This window comes from Coregonus clupeaformis, chromosome 16 (genome assembly GCF_020615455.1).
Source record: "Coregonus clupeaformis isolate EN_2021a chromosome 16, ASM2061545v1, whole genome shotgun sequence".
NCBI lineage: Eukaryota > Metazoa > Chordata > Actinopteri > Salmoniformes > Salmonidae > Coregonus > Coregonus clupeaformis.
Window position 1 is genome coordinate 59922943 of NC_059207.1, and position 22482 is coordinate 59945424.

The 22482-nt window shown below is 43.6% G+C and overlaps 1 protein-coding gene across 1 annotated transcript in view; it reads left to right on the forward strand.

Annotated features, from left to right (window-relative positions):
• Positions 1–22482, forward strand: part of csmd2 (CUB and Sushi multiple domains 2) — a 421278-nt gene that overhangs the window by 202291 nt on the left and 196505 nt on the right. Inside the window, exons 28-30 of the mRNA XM_045225492.1 lie at positions 6249–6344; positions 8722–8925; positions 10120–10244. Coding sequence (XP_045081427.1) covers positions 6249–6344; positions 8722–8925; positions 10120–10244 — 425 coding nt within the window. The remainder of the gene's footprint in view (positions 1–6248; positions 6345–8721; positions 8926–10119; positions 10245–22482) is intronic.

Here is a 22482-nt window from a genome sequence, read left to right on the forward strand (position 1 = left end):
ACCCTAGGGCATCATAGTAGTATGTGAGGGGGAGAGAGGGATGGAGAGAGGGATGGAGAGAGAGGGATGGAGAGAGGGATGGAGAGAAGGAGGAAGAGAGGGATGGAGAGAGGGATGGAGAGAGGGGTGGAGAGAGGGATGGAGAGAGAGATGGAGAGAGGGGTGGAGAGAGGGATGGAGAGAGAGATGGAGAGAGGGAGGAAGAGAGGGATGGAGAGAGAGGGATAGAGAGAGGGATGGAGAGAAGGAGGAAGAGAGGGATGGAGAGAGAGGGATAGAGAGAGGGATGGAGAGAGGGATGGAGAGAGGGATGGAGAGAGGGATGGAGAGAGGGGTGGAGAGAGGGATGGAGAGAAGGATGAGAGAAGGAGGAAGAGAGGGATGGAGAGAGAGGGATAGAGAGAGGGATAGAGAGAGAGATGGAGAGAGAAATGGAGAGGGGGAGGGAGAGAAAGAGGAAGAGGGGGGTGGAGAGAAGGAGGAAGAGGGGGGTGGAGAGAAGGAGGAAGAGCTCTAGGGAAATGGGGTGTCTGAAAGAGAGAAAATGGAAACAAAGGATTGAAATTAGGAGGAAGAAATAACAGGAAAGAGGAAGAGAGAAGAGAGGGAGCGAGATCAAGAAAAATTTACAATTGTATAGTGCACATGTGAATCTCTCATTGCCTCAGCTCCATGGCCTGACAGACAGAATGATACCACTGGTTCCTGTCCAGTGGTAGCAGCCTCAGAATACACACGTTACAGTTCAATAAACAGAGAGAGATGGATATATTAACTGGTCTAGGCTGCTTCATGGTCCTCTCTCGGACCAAGCATATGACAGCATAGTGGAGCTGAGATATTCTTCCATTAGCATACAGCTAGCATTTTAGGCCACAGAGAAACACACAGTCACTGATATACCGATACAGTCTCCATCTATAATCACCTAAACACAGTCACTGATATACCGATACAGTCTCCATCTATAATCACCTAAACACAGTCACTGATATACCGATACAGTCTCCATCTATAATCACCTAAACACAGTCACTGATATACCCCTACAGTCTCCATCTATAATCACCTAAACACAGTCACTGATATACCGATACAGTCTCCATCTATAATCACCTAAACACAGTCACTGATATACCCCTACAGTCTCCATCTATAATCACCTAAACACAGTCACTGATATACCGATACAGTCTCCATCTATAATCACCTAAACACAGTCACTGATATACCCCTACAGTCTCCATCTATAATCACCTAAACACAGTCACTGATATACCGATACAGTCTCCATCTATAATCACCTAAACACAGTCACTGATATACCCCTACAGTCTCCATCTATAATCACCTAAACACAGTCACTGATATACCGATACAGTCTCCATCTATAATCACCTAAACACAGTCACTGATATACCGATACAGTCTCCATCTATAATCACCTAAACACAGTCACTGATATACCCCTACAGTCTCCATCTATAATCACCTAAACACAGTCACTGATATACCGATACAGTCTCCATCTATAATCACCTAAACACAGACACAAGCTCATACAGACAAAATGAAATGTACCTTTCAGCCTTTCAACACGAGCTAAATACATACGTAAATTTAGCATACAGGAAGTGTTAAAGTATGTTGCGGCTTCAAAATGACAAGCTGTTATTATCCAAGCTGTGGGCAAATCAAAGTAATCAAAACAGGAACATAACATTTAAAACAGCTATAATAGCACGTTATTATGGCAACCATGAATCCGTACACTGCAGAAAAACAGGTCACCTACAGTTGAAGTCGGATGTTTACATACACCTTAGCAAAAATACATTTAAACTCAGTTTTTCTCAATCCTTGACAGTTAATCCTAGTAAAAAATTCCCTGTCTTACGTCAGTTAGGATCACCACTTTATTTTAAGAATGTGAAATGTCGGAATAATAGTAGACAGAATTATTTATTTCAGCTTTAATTTCTTTCATCACATTCCCAGTGGGTCAGAAGTTTACATACACTCAATTAGTATTTGGTAGCATTGCCTTTAAATTGTTTAACTTGGGTCAAACTTTTCGGGTAGCCTTCCACAAGCTTCCCACAATAAGTTGGGTGAATTTTGGCCCATTCCTCCTGACAGAGCTGGTGTAACTGAGTCCGGTTTGTAGGCCTCCTTGCTCGCACACGCCTTTTCAGTTCTGCCCACAAATGTTCTATAGGATTGAGGTCAGGGCTTTGTGATGGCCACTCTTCCAATACCTTGACTTTGTTGTCCTTAAGCCATTTTGCCACAACTTTGGAAGTATGCTTGGGGTCATTGTCCATTTGGAAGACCCATTTGCGACCAAGCTTTAACATCCTGACTGATGTCTTGAGATGTTGCTTCAATATATCCACATAATTTTACATCCTCATGATGCCATCTATTTTGTGAAGTGCACCAGTCCCTCCTGCAGCAAAGCACCCCCACAGCATGATGCTGCCACCCCCGTGCTTCACGGTTGGGATGGTGTTCTTCGGCTTGCACGCCAACTCCCTTTTTCCTCCAAACATAATGATGGTCATTATGGGCAAACAGTTCTATTTTTGTTTCATCAGACAAGAGGACATTTCTCCAAAAAGTACGATCTTTGTCCCCAAGTGCAGTTGCAAACCGTAGTCTGTCTTTTTTATGGCTGTTTTGGAGCAGTGGCTTCTTCCTTGCTGAGCGGCCTTTCAGGTTATGTCGATATAGGACTCGTTTTACTGTGGATATAGATACTTTTGTACCTGTTTCCTCCAGCATCTTCACAAGGTCCTTTGCTGTTGTTCTGGGATTGATTTGCACTTTTCGCACCAAAGTATGTTCATCTCTAGGAGACAGAACCCGTCTCCTTCCTGAGCGGTATGACGGCTGCGTGGTCCCATGGTGTTTATACTTGCGTACTATTGTTTGTACAGATGAACGTGGTACATTCAGGCGTTTGGAAATTGCTCCCAATGATAAACCAGACTTGTGGAGGTCTACGCTGATTTCTTTTGATTTTCCTATGATGTCAAGCAAAGAGGCACTGAGTTTGAAGGTAGGCCTTGAAATACATCCACAGGTACAACTCCAATTGACTCAAATGATGTCAATTAGCCTATCAGTAGCTTCTAAAGCCATGACATCATTTTCTGGAATTTTCCAAGCTGTTTAAAGGCACAGTCAACTTAGTGTATGTAAACTTCTGACCCACTGGAATTGTGATATAGTGAATTATAAGTGAAATAATCTGTCTGTAAACAATTGTTGAAAAAATTACTTGTGTCATGCACAAAGTAGATGTCCTAACCGACTTGCCAAAACGATATTTTGTTAACAAGAAATTTGTGGAGTGGTTGAAAAATTAGTTTTAATGAATCCAACCTAAGTGTATGTAAACTTCCGACTTCAACTGAACATAAAGCTGTTTACATTTTAGTCATTTAGCAGACGCTCTTATCCAGAGCGACTTACAGTTAGTGAGTGCATACATTTTTCATACTGGCCCCCCGTGGGAATCGAACCCACAACCCTGGCGTTGCAAACGCCATGCTCTACCAACTGAGCTACCTCCCTGCCGGCCATTCCCTCCCCTACCCTGGACGACGCTGGGCCAATTGTGCGCCGCCCCATTGGTCTCCCGGTTGCGGCCGGCTACAGCAGAGCCTGGATTCGAACCAGGATCTCTAGTGGCAAAGCTAGCACTGCGATGCAGTGCCTTAGACCACTGCGCCCCATAATGTCAAAGAAAAATCTGATATTGAATATCCCTTTCAACATGGTGAAGTTATTAATTACACTTTGGATGGTGTATCAATACACCAGTCACTAAAAAGATACAGGCGCCATTCTTAACTCAGTTGCCGGAGAGGAAGGAATCCGCTCAAGGATTTCAACATGAGGCCAATGGTGATTTTAAAACAGTTACAGAGATAGGAAATAACTGAGGATGGATTAATGGGTAATGCTTCAAAATCCTCGGGGGAAAACTTGGTTCAGTCCAACAGACACTGGGAAACAAATTATTTCAGCAGGACAATAACCTAAAACACAAGGCCAAATATACACTAGAGTTGATTACCAAGATGACATTGAATGTTCCTGAGTGGCCTAGTTACAGTTTTGACTTAAATAGGCTTAAAAGTGTCTGTCTAGCAATGATCAACAACCAACTTGACAGAGCTTGAAGAATTGTTTAAAGAATAATGGGCAAATATTCTACAATTCAGTTGTGAAAATCTCTTAGAGACGTACCCACTTTGACATTACAGAGTATGTTGCGTAGATCGTTCACAAAAAAGAATAAGAAATCAATTTTAATCCGTCATTGTAACAAAACAAAAGGTTGGATTTTTTTGTTGTTGTTATTCTGTCTCTCACTGTTCAAATAAACCTACCATTAAAATTATAGACTGATCATGTCTTTGTCAGTGGGCAAACGTACAAAATCAGCAGTGGATCAAATACTTTTTTTCCCTCACTGAACCTGTCACCATAGTGATTATTAAACACTTCCTGTAATAAATTACACAGCATGCCCTGGGGTCCCGCAGTGGAATCAGAGTAACCATGGTGACAACAGCACAGGGCGGCCATGTTGGGGGCTGTCAACAAAAACTTTTTAATTCTGGTGAAGTACATGTCAAATAGACAATGTCATGACCGTCCCCATGGAAACAGAAACAGTCATGACCGTCCCCATGGAAACAGAAACAGTCATGACCGTCCCCATGGAAACAGAAACAGTCATGACCATCCCCATGGAAACAGAAACAGTCATGACCGTCCCCATGGAAACAGAAACAGTCATGACCGTCCCCATGGAAACAGAAACAGAAATCTGTAAACTTTCCAAATGTCAACAAAACTAAATGACAAGGTGGGATCTTTTTTTGCGTCGGTAAAAAGAATTATGCGAGAAATGTTTTTTATTGATATAATAACCATCATATCGAAGTAAACTTGGAGTCGCGCGATGACATGTTGTGTGGTCCTCCCACTACGACTCGGGAATCCATGCAGTTTATTAGGCTACAGATGAAATAAGTTCTGATGAACTTCACAGGCTGGTGAAAGTGCCCTTGAGCAAGGCACTTAACCCTAATTGCTCCTGTAAGTCGCTCTGGTTAAGAGCGTCTGCTAAATGACTAAAATGTAATGTAAAATGTGATGAGTTTGATGCTCCTTTCTAATAAATATCCAGGGTCTTATTCTGGTGACATGACGATCGATGCTTGGCTGCTGTTTGACATATAAAAATAATCTCGCTCTTTTGTCCATAATAATAATCTCATCATGTACGCTGTTGGCTATACGCTGTTGGCTATACGCTGTTGGCTAGAGCGAACGTGCCAATACCAAAGTGGGCACATCATTTGTTGTTAGAAAACCATCAGTATTATTTTTATGTGCACTACCTCATCACGCACAGCCTTTTATCTGTATCAACTTGATAGAAACATCTCTGTTAGGAAAATGCGCATAAGGTTTAGAATATTCGCATTGAAAATCTGTCGCCAATTGGATGGAAACCTAGCTAGTGAAAAGGTAGAAACTAGTGATGTTTAAATGAGGTTCAGGTCAAAGGTTAACTCAGCTGTCTCTTCCAGACAGAAGTACCACAAGTGACTACTAGCTACGACTAGCGGAGTGATGACGTATACTCCATACCTTACCTGAATACCTTACACATATTGTTCCTGTGTTTTACCTAGGTTTATATGTCTCCCTCTCTCCCTCTCTCTCTGCCTCTCTCACTCCTCTCCCTCATCTCCCTCTCTCCCTCCTCTCCCTCCCTCTCTCCCTCCTCTCCCTCCCTCTCTCCCTCCTCTCCCTCTCTCCTCCTCTCCCTCTCTCCCTGATCTCCCTCTCTCCCTCCTCTCCCTCCCTCTCTCCCTCCTCTCCCTCTCTCCCTCATCTCCCTCTCTCCCTCCTCTCCCTCTCTCTCTCTCTCTCTCTCTCTCCCTCCTCTCCCTCCCTCTCTCCCTCCTCTCCCTCTCTCTCTCTCTCTCTCTCTCTCCCTCTCTCCCTCTCTCTCTCTCTCTCTCTCTCTCTCTCTCTCTCTCTCTCTCTCTCTCTCTCTCGCTCTCTCGCTCTCTCTCTCTCTCTCTCTCTCTCTCTCTCTCTCTCTCTCTCTCTCTCTCTCTCTCTCTCTCTCTCTCTCTCTCTCTCTCTCTCTCTCTCTCTCTCTCTCTCTCTCTCTCTCTCTCTCTCTTTCTCTGTCTTCCTCATTTTCTCTTGCTCAGGTGAGTCGCTGCCATTGGCAACGTCCAATCAGGTTCTGATCCGATTCACCTCCAAAGGCCAATCCAGCTCCAAAGGATTCCACCTGGTGTATCAAGGTAAAATGCACACGAGTACACACTCACACACATACAAACACACACACACACACACACACACACACACACACACACACACACACACACACACACACACACACACACACACACACACACACACACACACACACACACACACACACACACACACACACACACACACACACACACACACACACACACACACACACACACACACACACACACACACACACACACACATACAAACACACACACACACACACACACACACACACACACACACACACACACACACACACACACACACACACACACACACACACACACACACACACACACACACACACACACACCTTCAACTGCTCTTAAACACTAGTAAAACTAAATGCATGCTTTTCAATCGAACGCTGCTAGCGCCCGCCCACCCGACTAGAATCACCACTCTCGACGGGTCTGACCTAGAGTATGTGGACAACTACAAATATCTAGGTGTCTGGTTAGACAGTAAACTCAACTTCCAGACTCACATAAAGAATCTCCAATCCAAAGTTAAATCTAGAATCGGCTTCCTATTTCGCAACAAAGCCTCCTTCACTCATGCTGCCAAACATGCCCTCGTAAAACTGACTATCCTACCGATCCTTGACTTCGGCGATGTCATTTACAAAATAGCCTCCAACACTCTACTCAGCAAATTGGATGTAGTCTATCACAGTGCCATCCGTTTTGTCTCCAAAGCCCCATACACTACCCACCACTGTGACCTGTACTCTCTTGTTGGCTGGTCCTCACTACATGTTCGTCGTCAAACCCACTGGCTCCAGGCCATCTATAAATCACTGCTAGGCAAATCCCCGCCTTATCTTAGCTCATTGGTCACCATAGCAGCACCCACCCGTAGTCTGCGCTCCAGCAGGTATATCTCACTGGTCATTCCCAAAGCCAACACCTCCTTTGGCCGCCATTCCTTCCAGTTCTCTGCTGCCAATGACTGGAACGAATTGCAAAAATCTCTGAAGCTGGAGACTCTTATCTCCCTCAATAACTTTAAGCATCAGTTGTCAGAGCACCTTACCGATCACTGCACCTGTACACAGCCCATCTGAAATTAGCCCACCCAACTACCTCATCCCTATATTGTTATTTATTTTGCTCTTTTGCACCCCAGTATCTCTATTTGCACATCATCTCTTGCACATCTAGCATTCCAGTGTTAATACTATTGTAATTATTCTGCACTATAGCCTATTTATTGCCTTACCTCCATAACTTGCTACATTTGCACACACTGTATATATATTTTCTGTTGTATTTCTGACTTTATGTTTTTTACCCATATGTAACTCTGTGTTGTTTTTATTGCACTACTTGCTTTATCTTGGCCAGGTCGCAGTTGTAAATGAGAACATGTTCTCAACTGGCTTACCTGGTTAAATAAAGGTGAAATAAAAAATAAAAAATAAAAAAAACACACACACACACACACACACACATCATCTCACCCCTCTCTGTTCCTTGGTGCTTCCCTCTCTGCCTGTTCTAACTAGCTTGTTACTCTACATAATAGATGACTGGGCTTTTAGACACAGGAGTACCCTAGCACGGTACCAAAAATCCTCTATCATGTGTGTGTGTGTGTGTGTGTGTGTGTGTGTGCAAGTGTGTGTGTGTGTGTGTGTGTGTGTGTGTGTGTGTGTGTGTGTGTGTGTGTGTGTGTGTGTGTGTGTGTGTGTGTGTGTGTGTGTGTGTGTGTGTGTGTGTGTGTGTGTGTGTGTGTGTGTGTGTGTGTGCAAGTGTGTGTGCGTGCCTTCAAGTGTGTATTTGTACATGCATTATCCTTAAATATAGGTCTCTATCTATAAGGTTTAACTGTGCTATAGGGTTAGGGTTAACTGCAGGTATCTTTCTACAAGGTTTAACTGTGCTATAGGGTTAGGGTTAACTGCAGGTATCTTTCTACAAGGTTTAACTGTGCTATAGGGTTAGGGTTAACTGCAGGTATCTTTCTATAAGGTTTAACTGTGCTATAGGGTTAGGGTTAACTGCATGTATCTTTCTATAAGGTTTAACACTGCTCTAGGTTTAGGGTTAAATGTAGGTCTCTGACTATCGGTGTAACTGTGCTCTCAGGGTCCTAGATAATCACTACTTGGTAAAGCTACAGTGAACAGAAAACACTCCTTCTTCTTCTTCTTCTTCTTCTTCTTCTTCTTCTTCTTCTTCTTCTTCTTCTTCTTCTTCTTCTTCTTCTTCTTCTTCTTCTTCTTCTTCTTCTTCTTCTTCTTCTTCTTCTTCTTCTTCTTCTTCTTCTTCTTCTTCTTCTTCTTCTTCTTCTTCTTCTTCTTCTTCTTCTTCTTCTTCTTCTTCTTCTTCTTCTCCTTCTCTTTCTCTACAGCGGTGCCAAGGACCAGTGCCACCCAGTGCACTTCAGTCCCAGAGCCCAGGAACGGGAGGAGGATGGGAAATAACTTTGCTGTAGGAGCCGTGATCCGCTTTGAGTGTACCCCTGGATATGTACTGGAGGGATCCACCGCCATAGAGTGTCTGACTGTCCCCAACGCTCTGGCTAACTGGAACTCCTCCATACCCAGCTGTATAGGTAGGACTCAGAGACACACATACATGTTCACAAGATCACATAATCACACACACACCGGTCTCCTCTGATAAGGAGGGCCCCAGCCATCCCATCGCCCCTAGCAACAAGTCCTGACACCTTGCCCCTAGCAACCAGTCCAAAAGCAGCCATGCGGCACACAGGTGGCAGTACTGCTGTGGGTCATACACACAAGCACGCAAGCACACACACACACACGCTCCTTGAAACCCGCTGATGAGGCAGATGTTCACCTGTGCGCTCCAGTGCAGCCGCCATATGTTCTGTTGATCAGGCTGTGGCAGCAAGCAGGGAACATAGTGTTAGAAGATGCAGAATGTCTTCCACTGGGTTAGACGAATTAACACAGATACAGAATGTCTTCCACTGTGTTAGACGATTGTAAACACAGATACAGAATGTCTTCCACTGTGTTAGATGATTGTAAACACAGATACAGAATGTCTTCCACTGTGTTAGACAGTTGTAAACACAGATACAGAATGTCTTGCACTGTGTTAGACGATTGTAAACACAGATACAGAATGTCTTCCACTGTGTTAGACGATTGTAAACACAGATACAGAATGTCTTCCACTATGTTAGACGATTGTAAACACAGATACAGAATGTCTTCCACTGTGTTAGAAGATTAAACACAGATATATAATGTCTTCCACTGTGTTAGAAGATTAAACCAGATACAGAATGTCTTCCACTGTGTTAGAAGATTAAACACAGATATAGAATGTCTTCCACTGTGTTAGAAGATTAAACACAGATATAGAATGTCTTCCACTGTGTTAGAAGATTAAACACAGATATAGAATGTCTTCCACTGTGTTAGACGATTGTAAACACAGATACAGAATGTCTTCCACTGTGTTAGAAGATTAAACACAGATATAGAATGTCTTCCACTGTGTTAGAAGATTAAACCAGATATAGAATGTCTTCCACTGTGTTAGAAGATTAAACACAGATACAGAATGTCTTCCACTGTGTGTGCCTCTGTGTTTTTTCTTTATCCCTTGCGTTACATATTTTCGTGATTTCATGATTTTTCAGATTTCCTGTTTGGTCGATGTTCTTCTCTCTGTGTCGTCACTTGCCTTTCATTTAGTCTCTGTCCCTCTTCCCTCCCTCTTCCCTCCCTCTTCCCTCCCTCTTCCCTCTCTCTCTCTTCCTCCTGTCCAGTTCCGTGTGGAGGTAATCTGACCCAGCGGACCGGCACCATCCTGTCTCCTGGTTTTCCTGAGCCCTATCTCAACAGCCTCAACTGTGTCTGGAAGATCATGGTCCCGGAAGGATCAGGAATACAGGTATAAATCTTAAACTGTCTTACCACTAATACAGATTAATACAGATACAACCCTCTACTAGCTTTTAATGAGACTCTCTTCTTATCAGACGGTTTCATCAGTTTTTTTAAAGATGCTTTCATTCCACAAAAGTTATCTGAATTCAAGTTGAGATTGGATTTCACACCTAGTTGATGAATTAGAAGTCCACAACGGTCCACACGCTACTGTTCTTCCAATGTCTGTCTTCTGGCTGTCACCAAAAATAAATTATCAGGACAAAAAAAATATGTTTTACCGAGTGTGAGTCACCAACAAGTTTTTCAGACATTTTTATACATCAAAAGTGTTTTGAAGACAATCTACTGCAGTCATTAGAAGTTTTAAATCCTCGGTAACACTTTAATGTACAGTGAGTGAAAAAAGTATTTGATCCCCTGCTGATTTTGTACGTTTGCACACTGACAAAGAAATGATCAGTCTATAATTTTAATGGTAGGTTTATTTGAACAGTGAGAGACAGAATAACAACAACAAAAAAAACCAGAAAAATGCATGTCAAAAACGTTATAAATTGATTTGCATTTTAATGAGATGTTTCTGGGGCACAACAAGATTTGTGACAGCTGTGAAAAAACAAATTCAAAGACAGCTATATTATGAAAAAAAAAATGGCTAGTTAATCAGTTAAAAGTAGCTAGTTGATTTTGCAATTGCAACATTTCATTTAATTGGCCCACCAATGGCTAGTTAGCTAGCTATCTAGCTAACCATCTTCTAGTGTCACACTAGCTACTACAGTTGGAATTAAAACACTTAATCTGTAGCACATTAACATCCTCTTTCACTTACACTATAAACCCAATTACCTCTTCATCTTAAGACACGCTATTTAACTCAAGCTAACTAACGTTATTATCCATGTTATTCGCTGTAGTTAGCTATGTTTGCCACATGATGTGCCGACATCTCTTCTCCCATTTTATGTTAATCCCCACTCTTCTTCTGATTTCAGCGATATGATTTGCTGGCATGAGCACTCAATAACGTTTCTTTGGCTCTCCAAACTGTCCATGAAATTTCAGCAACACTGCATTCGGAAAGTATTCAGACACCTTCCCTTTTTCCACATTTTGTTACAGCCTTATATATAATAATAAAAAAAACAGTCTCATCAATCTAGACACAATACCCCATAATGACAAACTGAAAATAGGTTAGGGCCCCATGTAACTCAGTTGGTAGAGCATGGCGCTTGCAACGCCAGGGTTGTGGGTTCGATTCCCACAGGGGGCTAGTATGAAAAATAAATAAAATGTATTCACTGTAAGTCGCTCTGGATAAGAGCGTCTGCTAAAATGTAAATGTAGGTTTTTTTGGAAATGTATTCAATATAAAAAACTGAAATACCTTATTTACATAAGTATTCAGATCCTTTGCTATGAGATTTGAAATTGAGCTCAGGTGCATAAGATGTTTCTACAACTTGATTGGAGTCCACCTGTGGTAAATCCAATTGAATGGACATATAAGGTCCCACAGTTGTAAGTGCATGTCAGAGCAAAAACCAAGCCATGAGGTCGAAGGAATTGTCTGTAGAGCTCCGAGGCACCTAAAGACTCTCAGACCATGAGAAACAAGATTCTCTGGTCTGATGAAACCAAGATTGAACTCTTTGGCCTGAATGCCAAGCTTCACGTCTGGAGGAAACCTGGCACCATCGTTACGGTGAAGCATGGTGGTGGCAGCATCAAGCTGCAAGGATGTTTTTCAGTGGCAGGGACTGGGAGACTAGTCAGGATCGAGGGAAAGATGAATGGAGCAAAGTACAGAGAGGTCCTTGCTGAAAACCTGCTCCAGAGCGCTTTGGACCTCAGACTGGGGGCGAAGGTTCACCTTCCAACAGGACAACGACCCTAAGCACACAGCCAAGACAACGCAGGAGTAGCTTCGGGACAACTCTCTGAATGTCCTTGAGTGGCCCAGCCAGAGCCTGGACTTGAACCCGATCGAACATCTCTAGAGAGACCTGAAAATAGCTGTGGAGCGACGCTCCCCATCCAACCTGACAGAGCTTGAGAGGATCTGCAGAGAAGAATGGGATAAACTCCCCAAATACAGGTGTGCCAAGCTTGTAGCATCATATCCATGAAGACTCGAGGCTGTAATTGCTGCCATAGGTGCTTCAACAAAGTACTTAGTAAAGGGTCTGAATACTTATGTAAATGTAATATTTCAGTTGTTGTTTTTCTATACATTTGCAAATATTTCTAAAAACCCGTTTTTGCATTGTCGTTATGGGGTATTGTGTTTAGATTGATGAGGGGGAAAACAATTTAATCAAATTTAGAATAAGGATGTAACGTAACAAAATATGGAAAAAGTCAAGGGGTCTGAATACTTTCCGAATGCACTGTACATGATTTGCTGAAACAAATGGACAGTTTGCAGATCTAAAGTTATTGAGAACTTTTGTGTCAGCGGATAATATATCTGAAATCGGAAGAATAAGGGTGGGACTTAGCAACAACAGCACAGAAATGAGAAGGTCACCTCATTGAAAACCAACAGCACATGTATAACATTGGTTAGATTGAGTTAAACAAGGTGAGTTTAAAGTATACGTGAAAGAGAATGTATTGTGTGATGTGCTGCAAAGTAAGCTTTATAATTTGGAATTCCTGCTGTAGCTAGCAAACTAGCTAGCTAACTAGCTAAGTTAGCTAGCACCCACTAGCTCCAGCTAGCTAGCTTTGTATCAATGGAGCTGCTCGTGATTATGTTGTGTCGCTACGGTGTGACTGGCTAGCTAGTTACTGTCAAGTACACTGTCAAACAAAACACGTTGTTTGGACTGTGTAGAACTGGGCTCTCCAACGCTGTTCCTCGTTACCTGACGGTTTAGCTAACTAGCTAGCTACCCAAAAAGTTGTTGGTATTATAATGCACCCTAAAAAAATAAAATAATCCTACATCTTTGTTTATTGGAAATCCTTTGAATGGTAACGTTTTCTGATACTCTCAACTCATCCCGTGGTATAAGCACGTTCATATTTGTTTTTATAACACCTCAAATGAATGTCACTTTACTTAAGGTGTCTGTGTACAGTCTATACGGGTATATGGCTATGAGGTTATCATTACATTCAATGTAATAATGTGACACAGAGGTTAGTACATGTAATGACATATGACATAAGTTGTCCTGCAGGCTGCATAATATCTGTTGTTATTAACAGTTGACAACAGGATGAACAGTCATTCTTAACACCCATTATAACCAGTTCTATAACCCTCTCATGCTGTGACTCATTTAACTATTTAAAACTACTTATGGCATCTTATGAAAAATGTTCTAATGTGTTATATAGCTGTTATAAAGGCTTTATGAATGCATGCATAAGGACACCTGTAGTGTTACCCAATCCTCAATTATATATGAATGTGGATTTTTTTTTTTTACACATAATTCCATATACTGTAATTCCACTAAATCATTATGGCCATATTTTCCCTTCCCAGTGGTACACTAACCCTGTATTTCCACACCTCAAAGGGGGTCCTGAGGTAGAGAAGTGGCATTAGAAGTATGTAAGCCCTCAATCCCATAAGAATGTGAAAGAAAAGTATTAGTCCACCTAATTCCATCTAATTAACTGCCCCATTGTAGACAGTCTGCGGCCATTCATTCCCATCTCACACTGTAGCACCACCTGATCTATCCCCTGTCTCTGATACCTCCACAGCCTAGCAGTGGAGAGACCTGAACCTCCACTGGAGAGAGAGAGAGAGAGAGAGAGAGAGAGAGAGAGAGAGAGAGAGAGAGAGAGAGAGAGAGAGAGAGAGAGAGAGAGAGAGAGAGAGAGAGAGAGAGAGAGAGAGAGAGAGAGAGAGAGAGAGAGAGAGAGAGAGAGAGAGAGAGAGAGAGAGAGAGAGAGAGAGAGAGAGAGAGAGAGAGAGAGAGAGAGAGAGAGAGAGAGAGAGAGAGAGAGAGAGAGAGAGAGAGAGAGAGAGAGAGAGAGAGAGAGAGAGAGAGAGAGAGAGAGAGAGAGAGAGAGAGAGAGAGAGAGAGAGAGAGAGAGAGAGAGAGAGAGAGAGAGAGAGAGAGAGAGAGAGAGAGAGAGAGAGAGAGAGAGAGAGAGGGCAATGGGGGATAGACCTGGACCTCCACTGTAGAGAGAGAGAGAGAGAAACGAGATGGGGGGGGGGATCTTGCTCCCAGACAAGCTAAACACCTTCTTCGCCCGCTTTGAGGATAACACAGTGCCCGCTCCTAAGGACTATGAGCGCTCGTTCTCCGTGGCTGACGGCATCCCTAGCCTGACGTTCTCCGTGGCTGACGTGAGTAAGACATTTAAGAGTGTTAACCCCCGCAAGGCTGCCGGCCCAGACGGCATCCCTAGCCGCGTCCTCAGAGCATGTGCAGACCAGCTGACTGGAGTGTTTACGGACATATTCAATCCCTATCCCAGTCTGCTGTCCCCACTTGCTTTAAGATGTCCAACATTGTTCCTGTACCCAAGAACGCAAAGGTAACTGAACTAAATGACTATCGCCCCGTAGCTCTCACCTCTGTCATCATGAAGTGCTTTGAGAGACTAGTCAAGGATCATATCACCTCTACCTTACCTGTCACCCTAGACCCACTTCAATTTGCTTACCGCCCCAATAGATCCACAGATGATGCAATCGCCATCACACTGCACACTGCCCTATCCCGTCTGGACAAGAGGAATACCTATGTAAGAATGCTGTTCATTGACTATAGCTCAGCATTCAACTCCATAGTACCCTCCAAGCTCATCATTAAGCTCGAGGCCCTGGGTCTGAATCCCGCCCTGTGCAACTGGGTCCTGGACTTCCTGACGGGCCACCCCCCAGGTGGTGAAGGTAGGAAACAACATCTCCACTTTGCTGTTCCTAAACACTGGGGCCCCACAGGGGTGCATGCTCAGCCCCCTCCTGTACTCCCTGTTCACCCGTGACTGTGTGGCCAAGCACGCCTCCAACTCAATCATCAAGTTTGCAGATGACACAACAGTAGTAGACTTGATTACCAACAATGACGATACCGCCTACAGGGAGGAGGTGAGGGCTCTGGGAGTGTGGTGCCAGGAAAATAACCTCTCACTCAACGTCAACAAAACAAAGGAGATGATCGTGGACTTCAGGAAACAGCAGAGGGTGCACCCCACTATCCACATTGACGGGACCGCAGTGGAGAAGGTGGAAAGCTTCAAGTTCCTTGGCGTACACATCACCGACAATGGTGCGGTCTGCCCAACACATTATTGGGGGCAAACTACCCGCCCTCCAAGACACATACAGCACCCGATGTCACAGGTAGGCCAAAAAGATAATCAAGGACATCAACCACCCGAGCCACTGCCTGTTCACCCCGCTATCATCCAGAAGGCGAGGTCAGTACAGGTGCATCAAAGCTGGGACCGAGAGAATGAAAAACAGCTTCTATCTCAAGGCCATCAGACTGTTAAATAGCCATCACTAGCACATTAGAGGCTGCTGCTGCCTATTGAAATCACTGGCCACTTTAAGAAATAGAACACTAGTCACTTTAATAATGTTTCCATATCTTCCACTACTCATCTCATATGTATATACTGCATTCTATTCTATAATACTCTACTGTATCTTAGTCCATGCCGCTCTGTCATTGCTTGTCAATATATGTATATATTCTTAAATCCCATTCCTTACTAGTTTTGTGTGTATTGGGTATATGTTGTGAAATTGTTAGATAGTACTTGATATATATTACTGCACTGTCGGAGCTAGAAGCACAAGCATTTCGCTACACCCTCTCTAACACCTGCTAAACACGTGTATGTGACAAATCAAATCTGATTTGGTTTGATTTGATTTAGAGGCTGCTGCCCTATATACATAGACATGGAATCACTGGTCACTTTAATAATGGAACACTAGTCACTTTAATAATGTTTACATACTGCTTTACTCATTTCATATGGATACACTTTATTCTAGTCTACTGTATTTTAAGGGGGGGGGGGGGGAGACTTGAGCCTCCACTGTACCTAGGGAACCCTCATGGTCCTATACATTACAGGATGCATCCCAAACTGCACCCTATTCCCTTTATAGTGTACTACTACCCCATAGGGCTCTGGTCAAAAGTAGTGCCAGTATGTAGTGAATACCGGGTCAGACTCATGGGGCGGCGCACCATTGGCCCAGCGTCGTCGTCGTCCATGGTAGGGGAGGGAATGGCCAGCAGTTATGTAGCTCAGTTGGTAGAGCATGGTGTTTGCAACGTCAGGGTTGTGGGTTCGTTTCCCACGGGGGGCCAGTATGAAAAAATTAAATAATGTATGCACTCACTAACTGTAAGTCGCTCTGGATAAGAGCATCTGCTAAAAAATGTCTAAAATGTAAAAAAAAATGTAAAATGTAATTTGGGACGTATTTACAGTGTCTGGTCATCTAAAGCCTCTCTGATCCCCAGACCACTGGGAGGGAATTAGATGATTTCATATCATGTTGTTTCTGTAAAGTCTTGGCCCTATGTCTTGCATTTGATGATAAGCCAGCAGCACAGACGGTCATTAGATAAATAGAGATAGCGGCAGGAAGCTTAGTGGTTGAGAGCGTTGTGCTAGTAACCGAAAGGTCGCTGGTTCTAATCCCCGAGCCGACTAGATGAAAAATCTGTCTATGTGCCCTTGAGCAAGGCACTTAACCCTAATTGCTCCTGTAAGTCGCTCTGGATAAGAGCGTCTGCTAAATGATGTGAATGTGTGGGGGAGGAAGCTTTTAAATGCCCAGGGGTTGAGGAGAGAGAGATGGCATGCTAAAAATCCGAGCTCCATTTTAACATCTCTACAGTTAATTACATTAGGTACACTAGATCCCAGTTTGGGACCCTGTGGACATGCCTGAAACTCAGAGGCAGGTGTTTAACATCCCTTAAAGGGGAAATTTGCATTTGGTACATCCAAAACAGACATTTGGGATGGAGCAGGAGAAAACTTTGAATGATGCTTTGGGAGCCCTTTGTGGGTGTACCTTGATATTCCCTCTCTCTGAACCTCTGCTTTTTGCTCTGCTCTTGTCAAGGTTGTGAAAGATGGGGAAGAGAGGAGTGATGATAGCAAACAGGAAGAGGACGATGGGGAAGAGAGGAGTGATGATAGTAAAGAGGAAGATGGGGAGAGAGGAGTGATGATAGTAACGAGGAAGAGGAAGATGGGGAAGAGAGGAGTGATGATAGTAAAGAGGAAGATGGGGGAGAGAGGGGTGATGATAGTAACGAGGAAGAGGAGGATGGGAAAGAGAGGAGTGATGATAGTAAACAGAAAGAGGAAGATGGGGAAGAGAGGAGTGATGATAGTAAAGAGGAAGATGGGGAAGAGAGGAGTGATGATAGTAACGAGGAAGAGGAGGATGGGGAAGAGAGGAGTGATGATAGCAAAGAGGAAGAGGAGGATGGGGAAGAGAGGAGTGATGATAGTAAACAGAAAGAGGAAGATGGGGAAGAGAGGAGTGATGATAGTAAACAGAAAGAGGGAGATGGGAAAGAGAGTAGTGATGATAGTAAAGAGGAAGAGGAAGATGGGGAAGAGAGGAGTGATGATAGTAAAGAGGAAGATGGGGAAGAGAGGAGTGATGATAGTAAACAGAAAGAGGAAGATGGGGAAGAGAGGAGTGATGATAGTGAACAGAAAGAGGAAGATGGGGAAGAGAGGAGTGATGATAGTAAACAGAAAGAGGAAGATGGGGAAGAGAGGAGTGATGATAGCACACAGAAAGAGGAAGATGGGGAAGAGAGGAATGATGATAGCAAACAGAAAGAGGAAGATGGGGGAGAGAGGAGTGATGATAGTACACAGAAAGAGGAAGATGGGGAAGAGAGGGGTGATGATAGTAAAGAGGAAGATAGGGAAGAGAGGAGTGATGATAGTAAACAGAAAGAGGAAGATAGGGAAGAGAGGAGTGATGATAGTAAACAGAAAGAGGGAGATGGGGAAGAGATTAGTGATGATAGTAAAGAGGAAGAGGAAGATGGGGAAGAGAGGAGTGATGATAGTAAAGAGGAAGATGGGGAAGAGAGGAGTGATGATAGTAAACAGAAAGAGGAAGATGGGGAAGAGAGGAGTGATGATAGTAAAGAGGAAGATGGGGAAGAGAGGAGTGATGATAGTAAACAGAAAGAGGAAGATGGGGAAGAGAGGAGTGATGATAGTAAACAGAAAGAGGAAGATGGGGAAGAGAGGAGTGATGATAGCAAACAGAAAGAGGAAGATGGGGAAGAGAGGAGTGATGATAGCAAACAGAAAGAGGAAGATGGGGAAGAGAGGAGTGATGATAGTAAAAAGGAAGATGGGGAAGAGAGGAGTGATAATAGTAAACAGAAAGAGGAAGATGAGGAAGAGAGGAGTGATGATAGTAAACAGAAAGAGGAAGATGGGGGAGAGAGGAGTGATGATAGTACACAGAAAGAGGAAGATGGGGAAGAGAGGAGTGATGATAGTAAAGAGGAAGATAGGGAAGAGAGGAGTGATGATAGTAAACAGAAAGAGGAAGATGGGGAAGAGAGGAGTGATGATAGTAAACAGAAAGAGGCTGATGGGGAAGAGAAGAGTGATGATAGTAAACAGAAAGAGGAAGATGGGGAAGAAAAGAGTGATGATAGTAAAGAGGAAGATGAAGAAGAGAGGAGTGATGATCGTTAACAGAAAGAGGAAGATGGGGAAGATAGGAGTGATGATAGTAAACAGAAAGAGGAAGATGGGGAAGAGAGGAGTGATGATAATAAAGAGGACGATGGGGAAGAGAGGAGTGATGATAGCAAACAGAAAGATGAAGATGGGGAAGAGAGGAGTGATGAAAGTAAAGAGGAGGTTGGGGAAGAGAGGAGTGATGATAGTAAAGAGGAAGATGGGGAAGAGAGAAGTGATGATAGCGTAGAGGAAGATGGGGAAGAGAGGAGATATGATAGTAAAGAGGAAGAGGAAGATGGGGAAGAGAGGAGTGATGATAGTAAACAGAAAGAGGAAGATGGGGAAGAGAGGAGTGATGATAGTAAAGAGGATGTTGGGGAAGAGAGGAGTGATGATAGTAAAGAGGAGGTTGGGGAAGAGAGGAGTGATGATAGTAAATAGGAAGATGGGGAAGAGATGAGTGATGATAGTAAAGAGGAAGAGGAAGATGGGGAAGAGAGGAGTGATGATAGTAAACAGAAAAGAGGAAGATGGGGAAGAGAGGAGTGATGATAGTAAAGAGGAGGTTGGGGAAGAGAGGAGTGATGATAGTAAAGAGGAAGATGGGGAAGAGAGGAGCGATGATAGTAAAGAGGAAGATGGGGAAGAGAGGAGTGATGATAGTAAAGAGGAAGAGGAAGATGGGGAAGAGAGGAGTGATGATAGTAAACAGAAAGAGGAAGATGGGGAAGATAGGAGTGATGATAGTAAAGAGGAAGATGGGGAAGAGAGGAGTGATGACAGTAACGAGGAAGATGGGGAAGAGAGGAGTGATGATAGCAAAGAGTAAGATGAAGATGGGGAAGAGAGGGGTGATGATGGTAAACAGAAAGAGGAAGATGAGGAAGAGAGGAGTGATGATAGTAAAGAGGAAGATGGGGAAGAGAGGGGTGATGATAGTAACGAGGAAGATGGGGATTAGAGGAGTGATGATAGCAAAGAGGAAGAGGAAGATGGGGAAGAGAAGAGTGATGATGGTAAACAGAAAGAGGAAGATGGGGAGGAGAGGAGTGATGAAAAGAAAGAGGAAGATGGGGAAGAGATGAGTGATGATAGTAACGAGGAAGATGGGGAAGAGAGGAGTGATGATAGCAAAGAGGAAGAGGAGGATGGGGAAGAGAGGGGTAATGATAGTAAACAGAAAGAGGAAGATTGGGAAGAGAGGAGTGATGATAGTAAACAGAAAGAGGAAGATGGGGAAGAGAGGAGTGATGATAGTAAAAAGGAAGATGGGGAAAGGAGGAGTGATGATAGCAAAGAGGAAGAGGAAGATGGGGAAGAGAGGAGTGATGATAGTAAACAGAAAGAGGAAGATGGGGAAGAGAGGAGTGATGATAGTAAACAGAAAGAGGAAGATGGTGAAGAGAGGAGTGATGATAGTAAAGAGGAAGATGGGGAAGAGAGGAGTGATGATAGTAACGAGGAAGATGGGAAAGAGAGGAGTGATGATAGCAAAGAGGAAGAGGAGGATGGGGAAGAGATAAGTGATGATAGTAAACAGAAAGAGGAAGATGGGGAAGAGAGGAGTGATGATCGTAAACAGAAAGAGGGAGATGGGGAAGAGAGTAGTGATGATAGTAAAGAGGAAGAGGAAAATGGGGAAGAGAGGAGTGATGATAGTAAATAGAAAGATGGGGAAGAGATGAGTGATGATAGTAAAGAGGAAGAGGAAGATGGGGAAGAGAGGAGTGATGATAGTAAACAGAAAGAGGAAGATGGGGAAGAGAGGAGTGATGATAGTAAAGAGGAGGTTGGGGAAGAGAGGAGTGATGATAGTAAAGAGGAAGATGGGGAAGAGAGGAGCGATGATAGTAAAGAGGAAGATGGGGAAGAGAGGAGTGATGATAGTAAAGAGGAAGAGGAAGATGGGGAAGAGAGGAGTGATGATAGTAAACAGAAAGAGGAAGATGGGGAAGATAGGAGTGATGATAGTAAAGAGGAAGATGGGGAAGAGAGGAGTGATGACAGTAACGAGGAAGATGGGGAAGAGAGGAGTGATGATAGCAAAGAGTAAGATGAAGATGGGGAAGAGAGGGGTGATGATGGTAAACAGAAAGAGGAAGATGGGGAAGAGAGGAGTGATGATAGTAAAGAGGAAGATGGGGAAGAGAGGGGTGATGATAGTAACGAGGAAGATGGGGATTAGAGGAGTGATGATAGCAAAGAGGAAGAGGAAGATGGGGAAGAGAAGAGTGATGATGGTAAACAGAAAGAGGAAGATGGGGAAGAGAGGAGTGATGATAGTAAAGAGGAAGATGGGGAAGAGAGGAGTGATGATAGTAACGAGGAAGATGGGGAAGAGAGGAGTGATGATAGCAAAGAGGAAGAGGAGGATGGGGAAGAGAGGAGTAATGATAGTAAACAGAAAGAGGAAGATTGGGAAGAGAGGAGTGATGATAGTAAACAGAAAGAGGAAGATGGGGAAGAGAGGAGTGATGATAGTAAAAAGGAAGATGGGGAAAGGAGGAGTGATGATAGCAAAGAGGAAGAGGAAGATGGGGAAGAGAGGAGTGATGATAGTAAACAGAAAGAGGAAGATGGGGAAGAGAGGAGTGATGATAGTAAACAGAAAGAGGAAGATGGTGAAGAGAGGAGTGATGATAGTAAAGAGGAAGATGGGGAAGAGAGGAGTGATGATAGTAACGAGGAAGATGGGAAAGAGAGGAGTGATGATAGCAAAGAGGAAGAGGAGGATGGGGAAGAGATAAGTGATGATAGTAAACAGAAAGAGGAAGATGGGGAAGAGAGGAGTGATGATCGTAAACAGAAAGAGGGAGATGGGGAAGAGAGTAGTGATGATAGTAAAGAGGAAGAGGAAGATGGGGAAGAGAGGAGTGATGATAGTAAAGAGGAAGATGGGGAAGAGAGGAGTGATGATAGTAACGAGGAAGATGGGGAAGAGAGGAGTGATGATAGCAAAGAGGAAGATGGGGAAGAGAGGAGTGATGATAGTAAACAGAAAGAGGAAGATGGGGAAGAGAGGAGTGATGAGAGTAAACAGAAAGAGGAAGATGGGAAAGAGAGGAGTGATGATAGTAAAAAGGAAGATAGGGAAGAGAGGAGTGATGATAGTAAACAGAAAGAGGAAGATAGGGAAGAGAGGAGTGATGATAGTAAACAGAAAGAGGGAGATGGGGAAGAGAGTAGTGATGATAGTAAAGAGGAAGATGGGGAAGAGAGGAGTGATGATAGTAATGAGGAAGATGGGGAAGAGAGGAGTGATGTTAGCAAAGAGGAAGATGGGGAAGAGAGGAGTGATGATAGTAAACAGAAAGAGGAAGATGGGGAAGAGAGGAGTGATGATAGTAAACAGAAAGAGGAAGATGGGGAAGAGAGGAGTGATGATAGTAAAGAGGAAGATGGGGAAGAGAGGAGTGATGATAGTAACGAGGAAGATGGGGAAGAGATGAGTGATGATAGCAAAGAGGAAGAGGAAGATGGGGAAGAGAGAAGTGATGATAGTAAACAGAAAGAGGAAGATGGGGAAGATAGGAGTGATGATAGTAAACAGAAAGAGGAAG